General features: G+C 44.6%; 1 protein-coding gene across 3 annotated transcripts; it reads right to left on the bottom strand.

Annotated features, from left to right (window-relative positions):
• Positions 1-201: 201 nt before the first annotated feature.
• Positions 202-20033, bottom strand: nvl (nuclear VCP like). 3 transcript variants are annotated; one of them, XM_085368986.1, is made up of 24 exons: positions 19884-20033; positions 19117-19189; positions 18746-18816; positions 17589-17641; positions 17223-17313; positions 17084-17138; positions 15787-15990; positions 12065-12176; positions 11571-11641; positions 11276-11410; positions 11008-11109; positions 10560-10677; positions 10266-10410; positions 9307-9595; positions 8557-8778; positions 8287-8391; positions 7894-7956; positions 7525-7644; positions 3441-3540; positions 2737-2843; positions 2435-2511; positions 2201-2292; positions 1556-1653; positions 202-339 (listed from the first exon to the last, which is right to left on the bottom strand). In XM_085368986.1, exons 2-24 carry the CDS (start codon positions 19171-19173, stop codon positions 298-300), a joined length of 2529 nt encoding a protein of 842 aa, XP_085225112.1. In that variant the 5' UTR covers positions 19174-19189; positions 19884-20033; the 3' UTR covers positions 202-297. The 3 variants fall into 3 exon arrangements, with proteins under 3 accessions (XP_085225112.1, XP_085225114.1, XP_085225113.1); XM_085368988.1 differs by having other exon boundaries at positions 12065-12227; positions 15793-15990; XM_085368987.1 differs by having other exon boundaries at positions 19117-19186.
• Between the last annotated feature and the right edge of the window lie 41 nt (positions 20034-20074).

Raw genomic sequence — 20074 nt, 5'->3', positions numbered from 1 at the left:
CCCCCACCTTTTTCTACAATATAATTTATAGCGATGCAGTAGTAAGTACTCCTCTGCCTTGTAGTAATCAGAGCTGTGCTGCTGCGTTTAGTCGGCACCCACGCTGTTGCATTTTTAAGCCTCTCAGCTCGTTTTTCAAAGACAAAGCAGCGGCTCGTAGAGTCGGTGTGCTCCAGCTGAAAGAACACGTGCAAGTCGCGTCTGTCAAACTTTAATAGAAAAGTATTATACCTGTATATACACTACAATATTATTCAAACACTTGTGAGTGGGGCTGATGTTTTCTTGGTCTGGCAGTCATCTGAGGGACTCTCTCAGCTGCTCATATATCCTCTGGTCCTACACAAGGAACACACACACACACACAGTCAGTGCACGTTTGTGGTTTTCACACAGAAACAAAAGTTGAACACCTCGTCTCCGTTTCTCTGTCACTCACTCAGTCCACACTTATTTTAAACAGTTACCTGAGTAATGATCACATTGACATTCGGTTTGTAGGTTAGTACGGTTAGTTTTTTGGCATGCAGTGTTTAGCGTGACGAGTCAGACCGGTTCAGGTAGGTTGCGGGACTGTGACTGAGGCCAGTTCAGTCTGCTGTGACAAACACTTCTTATCAGCAGCATGTGGAATGCTGCCAGAGTAATGGACTCTGGCAGCATGAGTTATGGGGAGAGAGAGGAGCGCTGGCAGTCAACTATGAGGTGTGATAAGACTGGCAGCTGCCTCTCCCTGACCTGCTTTTTTTACACACACATTTTATTTCTATCTATCTATATATATATTAGAGGTGGGAATCACCATACATCCCATGATACGATATTATCACAATACTTAACGCACGATACGATATTATTGCAATTTTTTAAAATATTTTGCGATATTCAGATTCTGTACATAAAGGTAAACTTTATCAATATTCATTTTATCTAATATCAAAGTCTCACACTCAGTCTTTCTCTCATCTCAGTCAGTTTTATTGTTGACAAACTGAACGGTTTGTATTACAGTCTAGTCCAACTTAACTGGATGCAACCATCTGGTACAATTATAGCTATTCTGAACTATGCAATTTATGAAAACTATGCAGCCCCTGAAGAATTTGAAAGTAAATTAAAACAAAATATAATTTTACATTAAATAAAAAAGTTTTAAACTTAATTAAAATAAAACATGTCTTAAAGTTAAACACATTTGGACAGTGAAGGAATGTCAGGATTGTTGCTCAGAAAAGGATCAACATGCTCTGAAGTCAGAGCACAAAAACTTTTTTTGTAACAAAATATCGATTTCTGCTGTCCCTGTATCGATACAAAATATCACGATACTACACAGTACGTACCTACATACAGGCAAATTTCATATAAATAAAAATCACAGGCCACATGGTGTTGTTGATATGTATTGACTCTAAGACCTAATCACTTAAAAAAACATATATCATGGTATGTTAACCTTTTGTCACCACTGTACTTGCAGGACACGTCTGAGAATTTGGATCCATCTAGATCCTGATTGAAAATACATTCCCAAAATGTGACCATGCTTTATTACCTTTGTGGACACAGACGGTCGGACCTTCCCGAAGGCATCCTCAAAGTTGTGCTTGCTCACTCTGATGTCAGCAGCAGAGCCAGACGAATGTGTGTGGCCTGTGTGGAGCGTAGAGGCGAACAGAATGGACATGCATGAGTGTAATTAGCTAGTTTCAGTGCAACTGTGAATCGTGTTTTACTTTTTGATAGCACAACAATCGTTAGCTGTACTAAAGAGGAAACAGAAATCAATAGAAAGAAGAGGGAATACAGGTGCTATGATTGTTTCTTCTTTACGTTTATAAATCACTAAAAATAATCTTCAGTGAAAACCCAGGTAGGTCTCGGTTGCACCTCGTAGGCCAGCTTATTGTTGTTATTTGAGTTGGAATATGAAAGTTTGATATACTGCATACAGTGTTCTCTTGTATATGTTATTGTAGGGTCAATATTAAAGCGCTTTGAGGCGACTGTTGCTGTGATTTGGTGTAATATTAACAAAACTGAACTGAATTAAACTGAGTCCATGCACTAACTAGACCGTAACGTGCTAAAGTAAAGTGAAACCATGGGAATGTGTTTGGTGACTACCTGCAGACCCACAGGAGGACTACAGCTGTGGAGCTAAACACTGTGCAGGCATGCAGAGGACGAGTTCAGTTACCAGGAGATGCAGCCGAGGAAGGCTGGGACTTCAGGTAGGTCCTCAGGGCATTAAGAGACGCCTCCCTCACCAATGCAGTCAGGTCAGCTCCACTACGTCAAAACACACACACACCTTTAGTGTGGATCAGATTTCACTCTTTTCAGTGCTGTTTATGTGTCAGTGCAGTTTGAACACTGCAAGCTAGAACAGAAGGCTTTGCAGCCACACTGCTGCTCCACGGCTCAAACCTACCTGAAGCCATCGCAGCGCTTATCTCGTGCAATCTCTTCAAGGCTGACATCCTGCTCCAGCTGAGGTCTGGTCCCCCCCTAAACATGGAGCAGTGAAGTTGATCAACAGCTTTTCTATAATGTCCTTAATCAGCAGTATGTGGCAGGATATTTTCAGTGTCAGCTAGATTTTAAAATACAGTCATCAGTGCACCAACATAACTGTTTAATGTGTTTGTTTCCCCTTTGTTCTCTATTTGATAGTATACAATATATAATGCACACTTTTTCATTTCATCTGAATAGAAACGGTCCATTTCCTACTTTAGTGATTGTATGCAGGATGGTATGGCGGTCTGCTGGTGGTGGCAGACCCACATACAAGGTTTTATCCAGACGGCCTGGTCTCAGTACAGCAGGGTCGATGATATCTGGTGATAAAACAGAACATTGTAACAGTAAAAACCTGCCATTTCAAATCATTTAAAGAAGAATGTGCTCAAAGTATTCTTTTTAACCTAAATCCGCTTCCTGTTCCATGCATCTAACTTCCCAAATTCTACAGACACTTTAACTTTGTCATCAGTAAATGTCCTCAGCAAAACCCATTTTCAGTCTCCAGTTACTCTATATGAGCAAAAGTCCTCGGCCACACCTGTTACTCTTTGGATTTAGTAGTTTTCAGTCCCATTGTGTAGAGTCCAGTCATGCAGCTGCCTTTACAAGCCTTTGTGAAAGAATGGGTTATTCTCAATGAAATAAGGTGGCACTGTAATACTGTAAGATTTTCTCTCTCCTCGATATTCCACATTCAGCTGACATCTAGTGGAAGCAACAGCATTGCTTAAACATACTGAAAAACAGAAGCAACTCAAAGTGGTGGACACGTACGGCGGTGCACAGCGCTCTGCCGAGCTCCTTTAGTTTAAACATCAACACACAAACAGTGAACCAGGAGCTTCACAGCCTGGGTTTCCATGGCCAAGCAGCTCCTTGAGGCGTGCTGTTATGGTAATACGTCTCCATACCTGGTCTGTTAGTGGCAGCCATGATGAAGACCTGCCGTCGACTCTCCAAGCCGTCCATCTCTGTAAGCAGCTGGTTGACGACCCGCACACTGGCTCCTGACTGAACACAAACAAAGACAGTTCACGCCTGCTGTGGGGGGGCGGTTGTTTTTTTAGATTTTCTCCCCCTTTCTCTTCCTGCCTCTCAGTGCTGGCATTGGCATGTTGCACATTGTGAGATTATTCTGTTATTATATGTCATCTTATATATGTAGTTAAAGTAGTTGAATTATGATAACAGCTGTAGGTCATATATTATCCTTTAGTTTAGATGGTGTGCTGTGTATGTAGTCTAGTTCTCATTATACTTTTGAGTTAACAGAACATATTCACTAGGGGTGCAACGATATTCGTATCGATATTGAACCGTTCGATACAGTGCTTTCGGTTCGGTACGCATATGTATCGAACAATACAACATTTGTAATTTATTTTATCAACTTTCCTTCTGACGATGCTGTCTGTGTTGAGCGCTCAGTGAATCTGCGTTCGACTACTCCGCCTAGGCTCGACAGTGCAGCCTAGGCGGAGTAGTCGAACGCAGATTCACTGAGCGCTCAACACAGACAGCATAGTCAGAAGGAAGAGCGCAGGGCAAGCTAGCGAGACAGAAGTTAAGCTCTCCTTACAACATGGACCTCCCCCACCCTCATTCAGATCTGGCGTTTGGAATTATTTTGGTTTTCATGTGACGTATGACCCTGAAGGTAAGCGAGTCATGGACTAAAGTAAAGTATGTTGGATGTGCCATGCAATGCTCAATTACATTGGTGTGAACTAGTGTGTTAGCGCAGTTAGCTCGTTAACGTGTTGGCCGTCTAGCCCCACGCACGGGGCGATCGGCGGTAGCTCGTTAACGGAGATTTGCCGTGTTGTGGCGTTAAGGTCATTTCAACGAGATTAACCTGAAAGCACTAGTGGGAACACAACGAATATGACTGCACATTTACGCCGACATCATCCTAGTGCAAAGACAAAAACAACAAGCATGCTACTAACTTTAGCCGAGTCATTTAGACAGCTGTTAGCACATGATTCTCCTTATGCTGCTGAGAATATAGCCCAGAAGAAGCGGATAGTATAGCTTTTATTTTGGAAAGAGCCATTTCTCTGTAATAAACTCTCTTTTCCAAAGATGAGTGATTCCTCAATCAGATACAGGGCTCGCAATATCGCTAGCCCGACGTCCTGGAGCTAGCGATTTTTTCAGTCGGGCTACCAAAATCGATCTCTGCCCTGCCCGTCGGGCTATTGTAGGAAAAATATATGTCAATGCTTTTGCATTCTTTCGGAAATGTAGCTGGGTAATTATGTCATTGGCATCGGTGAGCCACTGTCAATATGTGACATATTGAAATCGCGTTTGAATTTGCGCTTGTTTTTTTGCTTTCACTTTGCAATCGTGCGAACTGTGTATAGAGAGCGACAGCACTGATCTGTGAGTGATGATCATTTGCGCACCAATTCCTCTGACATCGTCTTATTAATCGTTAGCTTACTATGTATCAATAGGTAACTTCACATCTGAGCAGACAAGTATCACATGTGGAGTTCCCCAAGGTTCCATCTTGGGACCCCTTCTGTTTAACATCTACATGCTCCCACTGGCACAGATTATAAACAACAACAAAATAAACTATCACAGCTATGCAGATGACACACAAATATATATCACAATGTCACCAGGAGACCGAGGCCCTGTACAGGCTCTTGGTAAATGCACTGAGGAAATCAATGACTGGTTGTGCCACAATTTTCTCCAGCTAAACAAAAACAAAACTGAGGTAATAGTCTTTGGCGCCAAAGAAAAACGATTACAGGTCACCAGAGAACTTCAATCTATACATCTAAAAACCACAAACCAGGCGAGAAATTTGGGTGTAGTGATGGATGCAGACCTAAACTTAGAAAAACACATTAAGACAATAACAAAGTCAGCTTACTATCACCTCAAGAATATTTCAAGGATAAAAGATCTGATGTCTCAACAGGACCTGGAAAAACTAGTCCATGCATTCATCTTTAGTAGGCTTGATTACTGTAACAGCATCTTTACAGGTCTACCTAAAAAATCAGTCAGACAACTACAGCTCATTCAGAACTCTGCTGCTCGAGTCCTCACTAAGACCAAAAAAGTGGACCACATCAGTCCAGCTCTGAGGTCCTTACACTGGCTGCCTGTCCGTCAGAGGATAGACTTTAAAGTTCTGATGCTGGCCTATAAAGCTCTGAATGGTTTAGGACCAAAATACATCAATGACCTCCTGACCCAGTATGAACCTTCCAGATCCCTCAGGTCATCTGGATCCGGTCTTTTATCAGTTCCCAGAGTCAGAACCAGACACGGAGAAGCTGCATTCAGCTTTTATGCTCCTTATATCTGGAACAAACTCCCAGAAAGCCTCAGATCAGCTGAAACACTTAGTTTATTTAAATCCAGGTTGAAGACTCACCTGTTCTCAGCTGCATTTGAATAAAGCACCAAATCCACACTTTAAGCTTAAATTTCAAAACTTACATTTAACTACTGATTTTATCTACTGTTCTGATTTTATCTGTTTTGATTTTATATACTGTTTTGTTTGTTTGTTTGTTTGTTAATTAGTTAGTTAGGTTATTTGCTTGTTTTAATCAATTTTAAATCATGCTTTTTATTTGTTCTTGTTTCTAATGTCTCTGTAAAGCACTTTGAATCACCTTGTTGTTGAATTGTGCTATACAAATAAACTTGCCTTGCCTTGCCTATGCAAACATGACGCAGCAAGCTTAAACATGTGAGAGGTTGATCGCGCAGAGAATCGCTGAGCTTATGTGAGTGAGCGTGTAAAAGCATTTCAGTTCTGCTGAGCCAAATAAGACAGGTCAGGGTGAAGAAGTGACAGCCAAAGAAAAGCTTACCACAAAACGGAGAAGTTATGACAAATCAGACTATAAGGCAAAAAGAAAGTGCAGCTTTATGGTTTCATGGACAAAAGAATTTCTGTGGCTGCAATATGACGAGCTAAATAACCAGGGCTGCACATAAGTGGTCCGCAGGTGCGCATTCGCTGTCAAAATAAAAAACGCGCACAAGGGTTAGGGTTAAATTTAAAAACTGTACTTTTGAGTTAAAATATATATTTATAATTTTAATAAATGACAAATTAAAAAGGCATGAACATTTTTTTGTATCGAAAAAATATCGAACCGTGACACCAAAGTATCGAACCGAACCGAACCGTGAATTTTGTGTATCGTTGCACCCCTAATATTCACTTATTAGTTCATTAGATAAGTGTGCATCACTCTGTATCCTTGATCTGCTGGGAATGTGTTACACTGTTTTCTTGACATGCTTTATTGTTGAATCATAAAAAGAAGGTTGTAAGCAGGAGACTCTGTGTATAAGACAGGGGAGATGGACCACATTCCAGACCCCCACCTTACAGAGAGCAGAAAGACAGGGAGCCGAGGTCATAACTTAGGCGCCGTATGAGAGAAAGAATGTGAATGTTTGGGCTTTTACGACTAGGTGGGGGCCACTAGCGGCTATAAGAAGCTTAGTAGCCCGTCACCAGTTTGAGACTTGCGGTGACCCTCTTCAGGCATGTCTCCCCATCATGATGGTCCTTATGCTCTTAAGTGTTGAATTGTATGGAAATAAAGTATTGTTGATTGAGCATAAATACACCGAGTACTGTCCTTCCTTCAGCCCAAAGATTCAAAGAATTGGGAGATTTCAACAACATGCACATGTGAATAATAACAGAAATTCATAGATAAATACATAAAAGGGAAGATGAGCCCACAGAGGTATTAAAAACGAAGTGCTTGTCCTGCTTGGTGCAGCGTTTGATACTGTCAACCACGGTATGTTACTACAGAGAGACACACTGGCTGTGAAAGGAAATGGCCTGCATTGGTTTGAATAACATCTGACAGATATGTAAATGGGGAGTCTTCTTAACCACAAGTCATGGAGTTCCACAGGGCTTTGTGTGTCTAATGGGAACATACAGTTTAAATGAAATCACACTTTCCTGACATGCTAACATTATGATCTTACCTCGTGGCCTGAGCGGCGTGGACACAGTGCGTCGATCTCGTCAAAGAAGATCACACAAGGAGCAGAGTTGCGTCCTCTTTGGAAGACCTGTCTGACAGCCCGCTCGCTCTCTCCCACATACTGCAAACACAGAGCACAAGTCAGCTCTGAGGTCGACACAGACGGTCGACTTTTATTCAGCACAATTATAAAGAAATCAACAGAAATGAGAATCCAGATATGCAGATAATATGCAGGCATGTGTGGCTGGTGGTTCGGGACAAACCCTCAGAGGCATGTTTCTTGGCTCTGCTACGACTCTCCAAAACAATGCAGCAATGCACAGGCTGAGGCCAGCACAGCAGCATGCTCTCCAGCTCAGTGACTTACCATGTTGAGCAGCTCTGGTCCTTTGACAGAGATGAAGTTGAGGCCTGACTCGTTGGCTACGGCCTGCCAGGAAAGAGAATAGAAGCATTCAGTGAGGCACGCTGAGAAAATGAGCAGCATGACAGAGCCAAGTTAGCCATAGGCCTTATGCTAAGTTAAGTGTGTTTGTCCAGTCTCCACAGAGACGTGTGACTGATACTGACAGTGACCCTACTTCATCCTCAGAAAGAGACCGAATGTCCTGATTTACTTCATATTAAAGTTACATATAAAATAAATAAATGATAATCGATTTGGTTTGAACATGTTTAAAATTCATCACTCAGATTTTCATAACTATGCTGTGCTATGAAAACAGATGATGCTCGTGTATGTGTCGGTGGGCGGGACAACCTTGGCCAGCAGGGTTTTTCCACATCCTGGAGGTCCAGCCAGCAGCACCCCAGACGGAGCGCTCAGCCCCAGAGCTCTGAACTGCTCTGGAGAACGCACTGGAGCCTGCAGGGCACACACGGCTGTGTTATCTGTGCTAACACTGATCAGAGACGAGTGAGGCTGAACCAGCTCAAACACAGGTAACGTGTGAGAGAACAGAGGACAGTGGTATAATAAAAGACAATAAAATAAAAGGGTCATGGCTTATTCTGAAATCCATGTGTTTACCAGTATAGCCATGGTGAGCTCCTCTCGGACATCCTGCAGCGCTCCCACATCTTCCCAGGTGACATCAGGCACTGTGGCAAATCCTTCCCTCTTAGCTGAGGGCTGCACACTAGCCAGAGAGAGCTGGAAATCTGACATGAGAATGGACAAGCCAGCCAGCTTCTCCTCTGATAGGGTCTCTGTGCTCTTCAGCAGGCACAGCACGCTCCACAGCTCCCCCTGCTGGACGCAGCACATAACACGTCAGGGCAACGCAGAGGCAGGAAATCCCGTCGAGTCGTTTTGCATTCAAATGCAGCACAACAGAGTGAGTGTGGCATCTCCACAAAAACAGGGCAGTGACGCGTACACGTGCTGTGGTTGAAGCAGCACCAACATATTTAACAGCCTGCCACACTGAAGGTGTGTCTGCTGTGTGATATGAGCCATACAGATCTGTGTGCGCCGCTCGCCTCAGTTTGGCTCTAATCTATGTCAAGTTCAAACTTCTTAAGTGAGTATTTCTGTAAAACATGCAAAGATCTGTGTTCGTGCTCTGAGAACAGCAGTTCTGTTAGCCCGAGTCATCCAAACATGAGCAGTAACGACAGCTTTAACAGCACCTGCAGGCATCTCTCACTCTGATCTCATATACTAACACTGACAAGAGCTCATAAGAAAAACAAATAAGCAGCAAGTCTGTAGTCCTCATTATTTAAGAACGATCATCGTGCTGAGTAACGTTTGAGACCGTCCCGGAGCTCCTCGTACCTGCTGATGATTCTGTCCCGGCTCCTCCTGAGGCACGGGGTTGGCGTCGGTCGCTTGTTGTTGTTCTGACGTGACGTCTGTCAAAGCTAACGGTTCTTTAGCAGACGTCTGGCTTTGGCTGTGCGGAGGCCCCCTCGTTTCCAGCAGCACCCTGTTTACAGCACTCATGGCAGCTTCGCGGCACAAAGCCATGAGGTCAGCACCCACGTAGCCTGGGGTGAGTCGGGCCAGCTGCTGGTAATCAAAGTCCTCTGGCAGCTTCAGCTTTCGACATAACGTCCTCAAGATCCTGGGAGAGTAACAAACACGTTCAAACTGTGTACTCGTGAGCCGAGCGAGAGACTGCTGTGGTAAATACCCAAAAGTGTCAACAATCCCTGCTCCACAAACGGGCACGGTGCTGATCGTCCACCTGCCCAACACTTTGCTTTAGGTCTCAGCATCCTCTGAGCATCTCATCGCCATCTGTGATGGACATGTTATTCAAATCACGACCCCTTCCTTCAGTATCACCTCATCTTTCTGCCACAGAACTGGAGTTCGTGGTGTGATTCAGTTCTGCTCTGCTTTCCACAGAGGTCGCACGTATGCTTCCCTGTTTTTTCAGGACGATACAGGTCAGCATACGCAGCGTATTAAGGAAACCTTGCTTCACATTCCTGCTCTGTTGTTAGCTAATATCGATCAGGCTGCCTGTGATGTGTTCACGTCACTGTTAGATCCCTGACACTGCCTCTGTCACCTCTATTTTCTTTTACTTGGAACCCAAAGTGACCCAAGTGTTTCCCAATAACAGAGAGAACCTCGAGTAGGGAAGGTGCTGTTCCTTTAATTTCTCACCCATTCCCGCCCTGATGGCCTTTGGCTACCAGTCAAGAAAGTACAAAAGGTAAACGTGAAATGTTGACACGAAGCACAACTGAAACACCAATTTGTCCGTCTAGTTGTGTGTAGCTGACCTGAGACGTGCCGCTTCATCTGGAATACCCATGCAGATCTCTCTGTCGAAGCGGCCGGCTCTGCGGAGGGCGGGGTCCAGGGAGTCTGGTCTGTTGGTGGCACCGACGACCAGGAGCTGAGCCGGAACTGCCAGACTATTCAGATCTGTCAGGCAGAGTGCAAAAAAACGTGACGGCGCTGGCGAAAGCCGAGGTGTGGTGTTAATGAACACGAGCGTTCCGGTGCGACGAGCCTGATAAGTGCTTATGTTTGTGAGTCTGCTTGTATTTCCACAAGAGAATTGCATGTCATACCATCCATGCAGGTTAGCAGCTGGGCTACAATCCTCCTCTCCATATCTTTAGAGGCCACCTCTCTTTTAGGGGTGATGGCATCTATCTCATCTATGAAGAGGATACACGGAGCTGAACTCTGCAAGGGAGGAAGAGAAACTACATTCGCTTTACATTGTTACAGTCACGCCACAGGTCTCATGCTTATTCATGCACCGCCTTGATCTCTATACAAGTTTTTAACCACATTCAAAGAGGACTTTCTCTGACACCATAACACGTCTGCACCCGTGAGCCTGCAGCTCCATCAAACCATCTAAACTTAGAGCGTTGCTGCGGCTTTGAGGATCAGCTGCATTCGACTGCCTGTCAATCACCAGCACGCTGCTAAAATAAGGTGCGGGCTCAGGAGCGAGCCGGACACTTCTGGAACGATTGGAAGTAAAAGTGGAAAAAAAGCAGTATTAACCACAGCGAGGTCAAACAGCTCCCTGAGCTTCTGTTCAGACTCCCCGGACACTCCGGACACCAGCTCTGGAGCAGAAACCTTCAACATGGGCAGGTGCATCTCCTGAAACACACAATCACAGCTTATTTAAGTGCACAACACCTTCATGGACGTCACCCATACTCAGACCCTGTTAGAGAAGTAGCAGCACTTTGTTGCCAAAACGTGATGAAACCAGGCTGAAAGGATGCCGAGGTGCATCTCTATATATGAATTGTCCAGCACTCACCCCAGCCACAGCCTGGGCCAGCAGGGTCTTTCCACAACCAGGTGGTCCATGCAGCAGAAAGCCCCTCGGAGGAACCATTCCCAGCTGCTGGTACACCTCTGGGTGTCGCATGTGTATGAGCAGCTTACACACTTCCTGCAGCAATGTTTTTTATAGAAATGAGTGAACACCAGCTGGACAATTTCATGTGCAGTCAACACATTCTTCATTTACGCCGTGCTGTGTTACAGCAATGCACTTTAATCAAAGAAGCTAATGTAGCTACAGACAAGGCAGCAAGGACGACGGTACTAACCACTAACGTCTCTTCATTTCCTCCAACATCTTCAAACTTCAAAGTGGGGTAGTGCAGCTCGGGCGACTTTGCTAAAGAATCATTCATAGAGAAAATGACTGCAAAGAAACAGACGCTGACAACCACTGCAGTGAAGTCTTATACTAACAGACGTATTGGAACTGAAGTGAAACACATGCCTTATTTATAGAATTAGAAATAAGGGGTCAAAAATGTTTGCATGCAAGTTTTTCTGCAAGGCTGAAAATGTTGTGGGGGGTGGAGCTGAACCCTTTTAAAGTGGAGCCAGATATCGTCTGAGACGTACCTTAGCTCCCACCCACTGCACGAGGTGCATGCTCAGTGAGGCACGGCGATTACCCATAATGCATCTCTGAACAGCACAGCAAATTATTCCCGCCTGTGGATGCCTCTCTTTACAATCGCTCCATCTAATGCACAGGAAGCACTGCAGTAGCTGTATGATCGCACTGACAAACTACACAAAGCGGTACCTTTCTTGTTGAGCGTGTGTGTCTCTGTGGTTTCAGGACTTCTTTCAGCAGTCTTTCTCCTTTTTTTGGACTTCTTGTGAGACCTGTCCCCCTCCAGAATGGACACGTCAGTCTGTTTGTGACAGGCGAGGAGGCCATGTAACGTGAACATAGGACATAAATACTGATCACAATACCGTCTCTTTTTGCATATGTGTCACAGTTACATGTTTCATGTCATCAAATGTTAATATGACACAACTGTGGACTTCATCTATTAATGGGGAAAAGCTAGCCAAGTCTACCGTGGCCTGTGTGAGGAAGTAATTGCCCCCCTCATGAAACGCTGCGTCCAACCACAGTTCAGCTTCGCCACACGCAGGCTTACTGTCAGACATGCTCAAGAAATCAGCTACATGTTAGGTGATTTCTTATCAAGTCCTTTATTTGAGAAAATGAAGTAAACTAAAAGAGCTAAAAAAAAAGGAACACGTCATTATGATCTAAAGAACCTGCTGGAAGACAAAACACTGCCGTGTCTGGAAAGGATGGATACCGAGCCGTTTCTAAGGCTGGGACTCCAGAAAACCAGGAAACAAGGGGAAGAAAACTGTGGAGAGCTGAAGGTGAAAACCATTGCTGACCAAAACAACACAAAGACTGGAAGCTTGAGTCACGTTACATATGAGAGCAAACTAACACAGCATTTCATACCAGCAGTCAGACACAGTGGTGCTGCTTCAAGCCTGGATAGTCCATAGATTTGTCTCTCTACCAGAAAATCTTGAAGGAGAATGTCAGGCCATCAGTTTATGACCCGACAAGAGCACTCGGGTTACGCAGCAGGAAAATAACCCAACACACGGCATCAAGTGCACCTCTGACTGGCTCAAAGAAGCAACGAACAAAATCGGGCCTAAATCTGATTGAGATGCTTTGGCATGGACAGTGCTCCAGTGTGGCTGAACTTGGGTCAAAGTGGGGCAAAGCTTCACCACAGAGATGTGAAAGACTCACTGCCAGTGCTTGATGGCAGTTCTTGCAGCCAAGGGTTAGTTTTAGGGGCAATTACTTTCCCACACATGGCCAGGTAGGTCTGGATAACGTCTTTCCCTCAATGGATGAAACAAACATTTCAAATGTGTAACTCAGGTTATCTTTGATATTAACATTTATTTGGTGATTGAAACCTTCAAGTGGGACAAATATGTAAACAACCGAAGGAAGGTTAGTGATTCTGGCTGCTCCCAGTCTGTAAGTTCCACACCAGTGCCAAATTGCTCTCTGATGGAGTATGAATGTACTTCCATACAGAAAGAAAAAGGTGAAGGAGGCATGTTGTCTAAAGTGCTCAGGTAGAGACAAAAGCACTATAAAAGAAGCAGTGCCGTTCAACAGCTTCTTGTCCGTGACCCATTTTCTCACCACCTTTGATTGCACACTTCACTTTTGAGCCACAGTGACCGTCTCAGTGTCACTATGATATCATGTATGTATTTATCCATTTCCATATCCAAACGGTCTTCACTCCTGTGGAGACCTGTTGCTTCGTCCTTGGACCTCAGACACTATTATTAATTTTTTCCTCGTTTCTTGCCTTGGCCACTGCTTTCTCCGCTTCACTTGGAGGTAAACGCGTTTCCTTCAAGAGGAAAATTGGAGCTAGTGCCCGCGAACTGTATGAGACTGTTTAGAACTAATGGCCTTGTGCAATTCTGATTCACTCACACGTGATGGTGAGAACAAAATAGGCCAGAATCACCTTTCATACATGCAGCAGTGATTTTGCATGCAAACTCATTTTTTGCGCAGGGTAAGAACAATTCCACGTGAATGTGAGTAAATCAGGCCCAACGTCCTTTGGGCAGAGGACAACAAAGAGCGGCAAACACAGCATATCAGCACAGAGTACAATGGCAGAGCTGCCACACCTTGATAAATGGTATCCAAGTAATACTTTTTTACTCCATTTGAGAACTCAAAGCACTTTCTAGTATGATCCTCATTCACATACCTTTTCTATACTTAAGCACTTCAATATAACATTCCCATTTCAGTGAATGCACTGGTGCAACTGAGAATTCAGTGAGGACTAGGGCTGCCACGATTTGTCGACTAGTCACGATTACGTCGACTATCAAAATCGTCGACGACTGACTTAATAGTCGACGCGTCATTTGAAGCTTTGTAAGATCACAAAAGACGCAGGAATAAGTGGCAGGATTTAAGAGTGTAATAACGGACTGAAACAGAAGATGGCAGCATTGCATGTACAAGGATGTCAGCTACCGTTAAACCCCGAAGAAGAAGAAGCAGCTGTGTCCCAGAATTCATAGCGCGGCCCAGCGCAGTTTCCAACAATGGCGGCAGCTAGTTAGTTTTAATATTACTCTTATTATTCTTTCTGGGTCACAAAATAAACGTTTAACATATTTTCAGGCGAGAATGTAGCTGTGTAAACCTCAAATATCTGCTCAGTTTATCAGGACACCACATATTTTCAAAAGCGCTCCGACGTTTTCGGAGACGTCTGTTACCCACTAGCTCGATAGCTAGCCGGGGGCTAGGTCACTAGCGCCGTGAGAACACCGGACTCCCCACAAATCGTTTTCAAACCCACCGCCGTCTTTCGCTACTCAGGTTAAATATATATGAGTCACTTAGATAACTTAAAATGTTATTGTTTGGCTTTTTTTTTTAGTATTTTATTTGTTCCTGAGTAAATCGGTTTGGCTGAGATTAAAGTTATAGTTTTTACACAGCTGAATAAACGTCAAGCAGACAGCTGATTATCAGAAGTGTGAGATGCTCGAGAATTTACTCCGGTGTCCTGTTATATTTTAGATAGCAAGGAGTTTATTAAACTTCACCGAAACAATCTGCAAATTTCATTAAAATTTAATAAACTATCATCTTGTCTTTATTTTTAGTTAGCACAGACCTTAAACACTTAAAGCTGTAAGCTAATGATAGTTATATAAGAGCAGATGCTGCTGGTGCAATAAGCTGTAGTTTTACGTCCAATGGATGATGATCTGATTAGTCGACTAATCGCAAAAATAATCGGTGACTAGTCGACTATCAAAATGATCGTTTGTGGCAGCCCTAGTGAGGACCAAGAACACTTCCAGACTGGGGAGCCGGGGATGAACCCAGTCGGAGCTGGACCTCAGCCTGATTGAAATGCTGTGGCGGGACCTTAAGAGAAATGTGCATAAATGATAGTTTGCTGCCTGCAAACCTCCATGGACCGGGGGTGGCTGTGGCAGAGCAGATCAGCTACTGACTGGAAGGTTGGTGGTTCGATTCCTGGCTTCCCCAGTCTGCATGCCAAATACCTTTGGGCAAAATATTAACCCCAAATTGCTCTCCGATGCGTCCATCGGAGTGTGAATGTGTGTGAATGTTTATTAGTTGCACTTGTGTTTAGAAGTGCTTGAATGTGGCGTGTTGTATAGAGCGCTTTGAGTACTCCGGGAGAGTAAAGCGCTACATAAGAATCAGTCCATTTGCCATGGACTGAAGCGGAGTGGTTCAAAACTCCTCCACAGTGATGTGAGGGACTGAAATCATGCAGAGAAAGCTGACAGGCACAACCAGCACTTTTCTTATTGAAGCCAAACAACTTGCAATACTGACTGTGATGCAATTCCAAGCACCAAAGAGCACAACCACATCACATCTTAATGATTATCACACGACGCTTACTAGGGTTCATCTGTGCAGACATGTTAGTTACAGACATTTACTGGTTGTTTGGTCGGGTCGTCACAAAGGTCGATGATGGTGCTGCTCTTCTCGGGAGCTCTATCAATAAACCAGCCTCCTTTGGAGACCAGGGTCACTGAAGCCGAAGGCGGAGCAGTGGCTGTGCTGCGAGGACTGCTGGTAGCAGCGTTCCCTTTCCGGTACAGAGACGACAGAGAGCTGTTCATTTGGTTTGTGGGCTGTGACAGGGAGAAAAAGGTCATTAGCAAATTAGTGCTAAACCACACACGCACGCACGCGCGCACACACGCGTGCACGCTGCCCCAAGAAGTTGATTCTGTTCATCTGGATGTTTTCGTCACTCATCAGGTGACGTCTTCAGTCTCAGCTGAACATTCGCACGGTGACTAACAACGGGCTGTGAGCTCAACTTCATCGTCATGAAGATGTAAATCATGACCACTGACCATCGAACTATTGTTTCCTCTGCCTCCATAATGACATCTCAATAAAATCCAGGGTGTTCTGGATGTGGTGTTCAGAGCTGCAGCAGGTTGAGGATCGAAGCCAGAAACTTTGAGATGTTATAGGTGACAGAGTTACAGTCGGTCTTAAAGGTGCACCCTGTTAATGTGTCTTTGGTAAACCATTCAGCCTTGGTGCAGCTTGCGGTCAACAGCATCGTCTTGTTCTAACTGCTTCAGTCTATCCACTTCCTGGGTCTTCTTTCAGGGGCTCATAAGTATTTCTCATGATAGTCTTTCTGGTTGGTGCACCTACGCTTGACAGGATGCATGATACTGTTGTTGTCATTACTAAGGGATGCGAGTGCCTTCCTTTCCTCCATGCAGATGTTGGATGCTGGGCGCTTTGCATTGCTGGGACAAGTTGAAGCTTTTGTCCGCAGCAGCTCTGCTTTGCCTCGGCGTCACAACAAAGTTTTCGCAGCTTTTGCGAGGATGTTTTTCTCCACTTTTTGCTACTCTCATCGAGAAGATCTCTGTCGGATCTCTTTTAATTTTAGCATGTCAAATCTGTCTCACCCGTTCACTGAGCAGCTGGTTCTGGGGCATTTTTGTTGCTGGGAAGCCTTAAATGAAGATTGCATTTGCAGACTTTTAGGAGTAATCCTGCTTTGTCTGCATCTGAATCTCAGGTGCAGCCATCAGTCGTGCTGTTTGCTCGTGCACATGTGCTAGCTTTAGGCAGTCCTTGCTAAAGTCGGTTAAAATTCTGTTCAGAGAAAAGAATCAACTTTTTGGGATTTCCTTACCTGGATGACTGAGCATCCACACACACACACACACACACGCATCACTAATTAGTGCTTACAATGTTCTCATTACTGTCAGAAGCCTCCTCTGAGCTGCTGCTACCACTCTCGTCACTGTAAACACAGATTTAGAGCACATCAATTACACATTTAAAGAGCAGAAGAACAGCAGAGGACACAACAAGCAGAGGGCCTCACCCAGTGTCACGGTGGCTGTGCTTGGCTCTCTTAGCCAGGTGTTTGCTCTCCAGCTCGTTCAGCCCAGAATCCTTAATGACTGCTTCATACACTAGAAAAGCCATACATGTCAAACTGAGTGCACAATCATTAGGCTGTAACAGACACACACAAGCTGCAGAGGTCATCTGGGCTTTTGTCATATCGCTGCACGACAAGACTTCCTGTGATGGAAAACCTGAATGATCCTGCCTGTTTTTCATTAAAAAGGTTCAACATGATCATCCTTAACCAGCCTGCTGCTACAGTGGAATCATTCATCCTTCTTGTTCAATATCAATCGAGATGTGTCCAAACAGCAGAACCACACAGACCGTGCTCTCTTACCTTTCTCTACCTGGATCCTGAACGCCGTCTTGTTTCTTCTGCCATAGTCCATCCTAAAGACACAATAACTTCATGTCACCAGGACCAAAGCGGTGGAAGCACCTAAGGCCGACACGGACTCAGATTTATGTGCATTTTCAATTCTATCCCAGCCGTCCTTCACCTCATGCATGTAAAAGGAATGTAATTAAAAAGTGGTTAAGCTAATTAATATAACGGACTACCAGACACAGGAAAGACAACTGATTCACGCTTTCTGTGACAATAAACAATGGACTAATGATCAGATGTTTCTTCACTGATTTTCTCAACCCAAAGACGGAGTTTCCAGAGTCTTTGTACACCTTGTTCTGCTCTCCTCAGTGAGCTCAGTGGTGTGAAAGAGGAGGTACAACCCCTTTCAGTAGTAAGGTTTTCAGGCCATGATAAAAACAAAAAACAATCTGGTCTTTACCAAGTCTGAAAATGAAATAAAGAACCACATGTCATATTTCTTTTTAACAAAAATGAAGCCCGATGCAGCGAATAGGAAAAAAGCACGGCGTAACACTCTGACAGGGACGAGGGAGGTCAGCAGCAGCCAGGTGCTGATGAGCTGATCAGTGTGAACACAGCAGCACTCAGGTGTGTGTTAACACAATGCCAAGGTGGAAGGACATCAGCAATGATCTGCTGCCCATCGGTCTGACACAGGTTACAGGGTCATTTCAAACACATGCCTGCAAACCTCAGAGAACAGAACTTCATCCACAATGATGACAGAATGATGGAGAACACCTTTACTTCAGCTTATTGCTGCTGAAGGAACTCCAACAAGCTCCTTATGAGCACTGACCCCACTCTAAGACCCACTAAGGACCAGATTTGTCGAACTGACAAGTCCAGTGACCGTATGTGTCACTGTTATCAGTGTCTGTGAAAATGTGCTCATAAATTTCAGATATTAGCCAACCTCACAGATGCAGGTCTGCAGTGTGATGCATTAAAACCATGTCAGCCACTCAAGCATTAAAATAGAGCCGATTTAACACAGACAAAGAAGAGTCAACATGCAGGGCTTTTACACCACCACATATCTTCACTGGAACCAGCCGTGCAGATCTCAGCTTTGTGGAACAAGCTCGAGTGTCTTATTTGAGCCAGGACAGATGACTCGCCTGTACAGTTTCTGAAGGTCCAGGGCCATGGCTGACAGATCCACATATTCACTGCTGCTGGAGCCCAGATACTGAAAACACAGTTCAACATTCATGTAACCAAAGTGGTGGACACAAGGAAAATCACCAGGAAACATCATGAAATCCACTCGCTGGCATTATATTTATGGAACATCAATAGTTTTGACAGCTCGATGATGGCCACACAGTGTGAAGCAGTGCCAGGGTCTCTCTCACACACACACACACACACAGCAGATGCTCAAAGAACTCATGCAACACAAATGATGACATCATTGGTTTCAGTAACATGTAATCTGATTACTTTGTACTGGTCTTGGTCGCACTGGTGACTGAGGAGAGACACGTACCTGCTCAACTCTTTGTCTGAGGCGACCGTCCTGCCACCCGCCGCCGTGGCCCTTCATGCCTTCTCCGCGCCTGCTGCAGGACACACCCTCAGCTTTAGTAACCATGGTAACCACAGCGTCATTTTACACTCACCTTTTACAACAGAAAAGCACTGTGTCCAGCTTTCTGTGACAACTTACAACCACTATGTCCCCACGGCGCCTTTACTAGCCTCGTATTAAACTATGATACATCACATTTGCACCGAACTTCAAAGTCTTCATGTTATTGTTTTTCCAAAAACGCAACCAGAGACAAGCCCGCTCAGCCCCTCACTGCGCCACTAATAACACCGGTGTCATTCATTGCTTTCTGTTAGGAGCATCATTTCTCCAATTTCTTTATTTGGACAATTTTCTACACAGTTTGCAGCAGAAATCAGATTTTTCACTCAGCAGCAAACAAAAGCTCTGGGACAGACGGTGGCCTGGCTCTTATTGTTTCTTTCCTTCACCATCTTCAAGCATCCCAGAAGGAACTCCTGTTCATCTGCAAGTGCCGTTTCATCTCATCTCTATGATTTCTTCAGCACATCCAGGTGATCAGAAGCGACTCTGTGACAGCGACATTCATCAGGCAGGGACGGCTAGAAAACAAGAGCTGTGAGTGTGGGCACAGCTGTACGGCCACTCGCGTGTTTTTAAGCACCCACGTATGAAAGAGGCACAGACTCAAGCGTAGCGGACCAAACAAAAGTCTAAACGGCTCCTGCAAAAACGTGACTCACGATCAAAGTAGTGGAGGGCGCTCCTGTTCGCGGGCTTTAAAGCGTGGATGTCCGGCTTGTATCAGCTGGACGGCATTAAAACACAACCCCGTCACCACGCGGTTTCTCACGCGTGGCTTTTACAGGCACGGGGAAACAGCCTTACCACCAACACGAGTGCGACACACAGTTATCCCGGAAACGAAAATGAT

The sequence above is a fragment of the Diplotaxodon limnothrissa genome, linkage group LG13 (assembly GCF_057381915.1).
Source record: "Diplotaxodon limnothrissa isolate DT_005_m linkage group LG13, D_limnothrissa_male_GT1.1, whole genome shotgun sequence".
In the NCBI taxonomy this organism is placed as follows: Eukaryota; Metazoa; Chordata; class Actinopteri; order Cichliformes; family Cichlidae; genus Diplotaxodon; species Diplotaxodon limnothrissa.
This window is presented reverse-complemented; position numbering and strand designations above follow the sequence as displayed.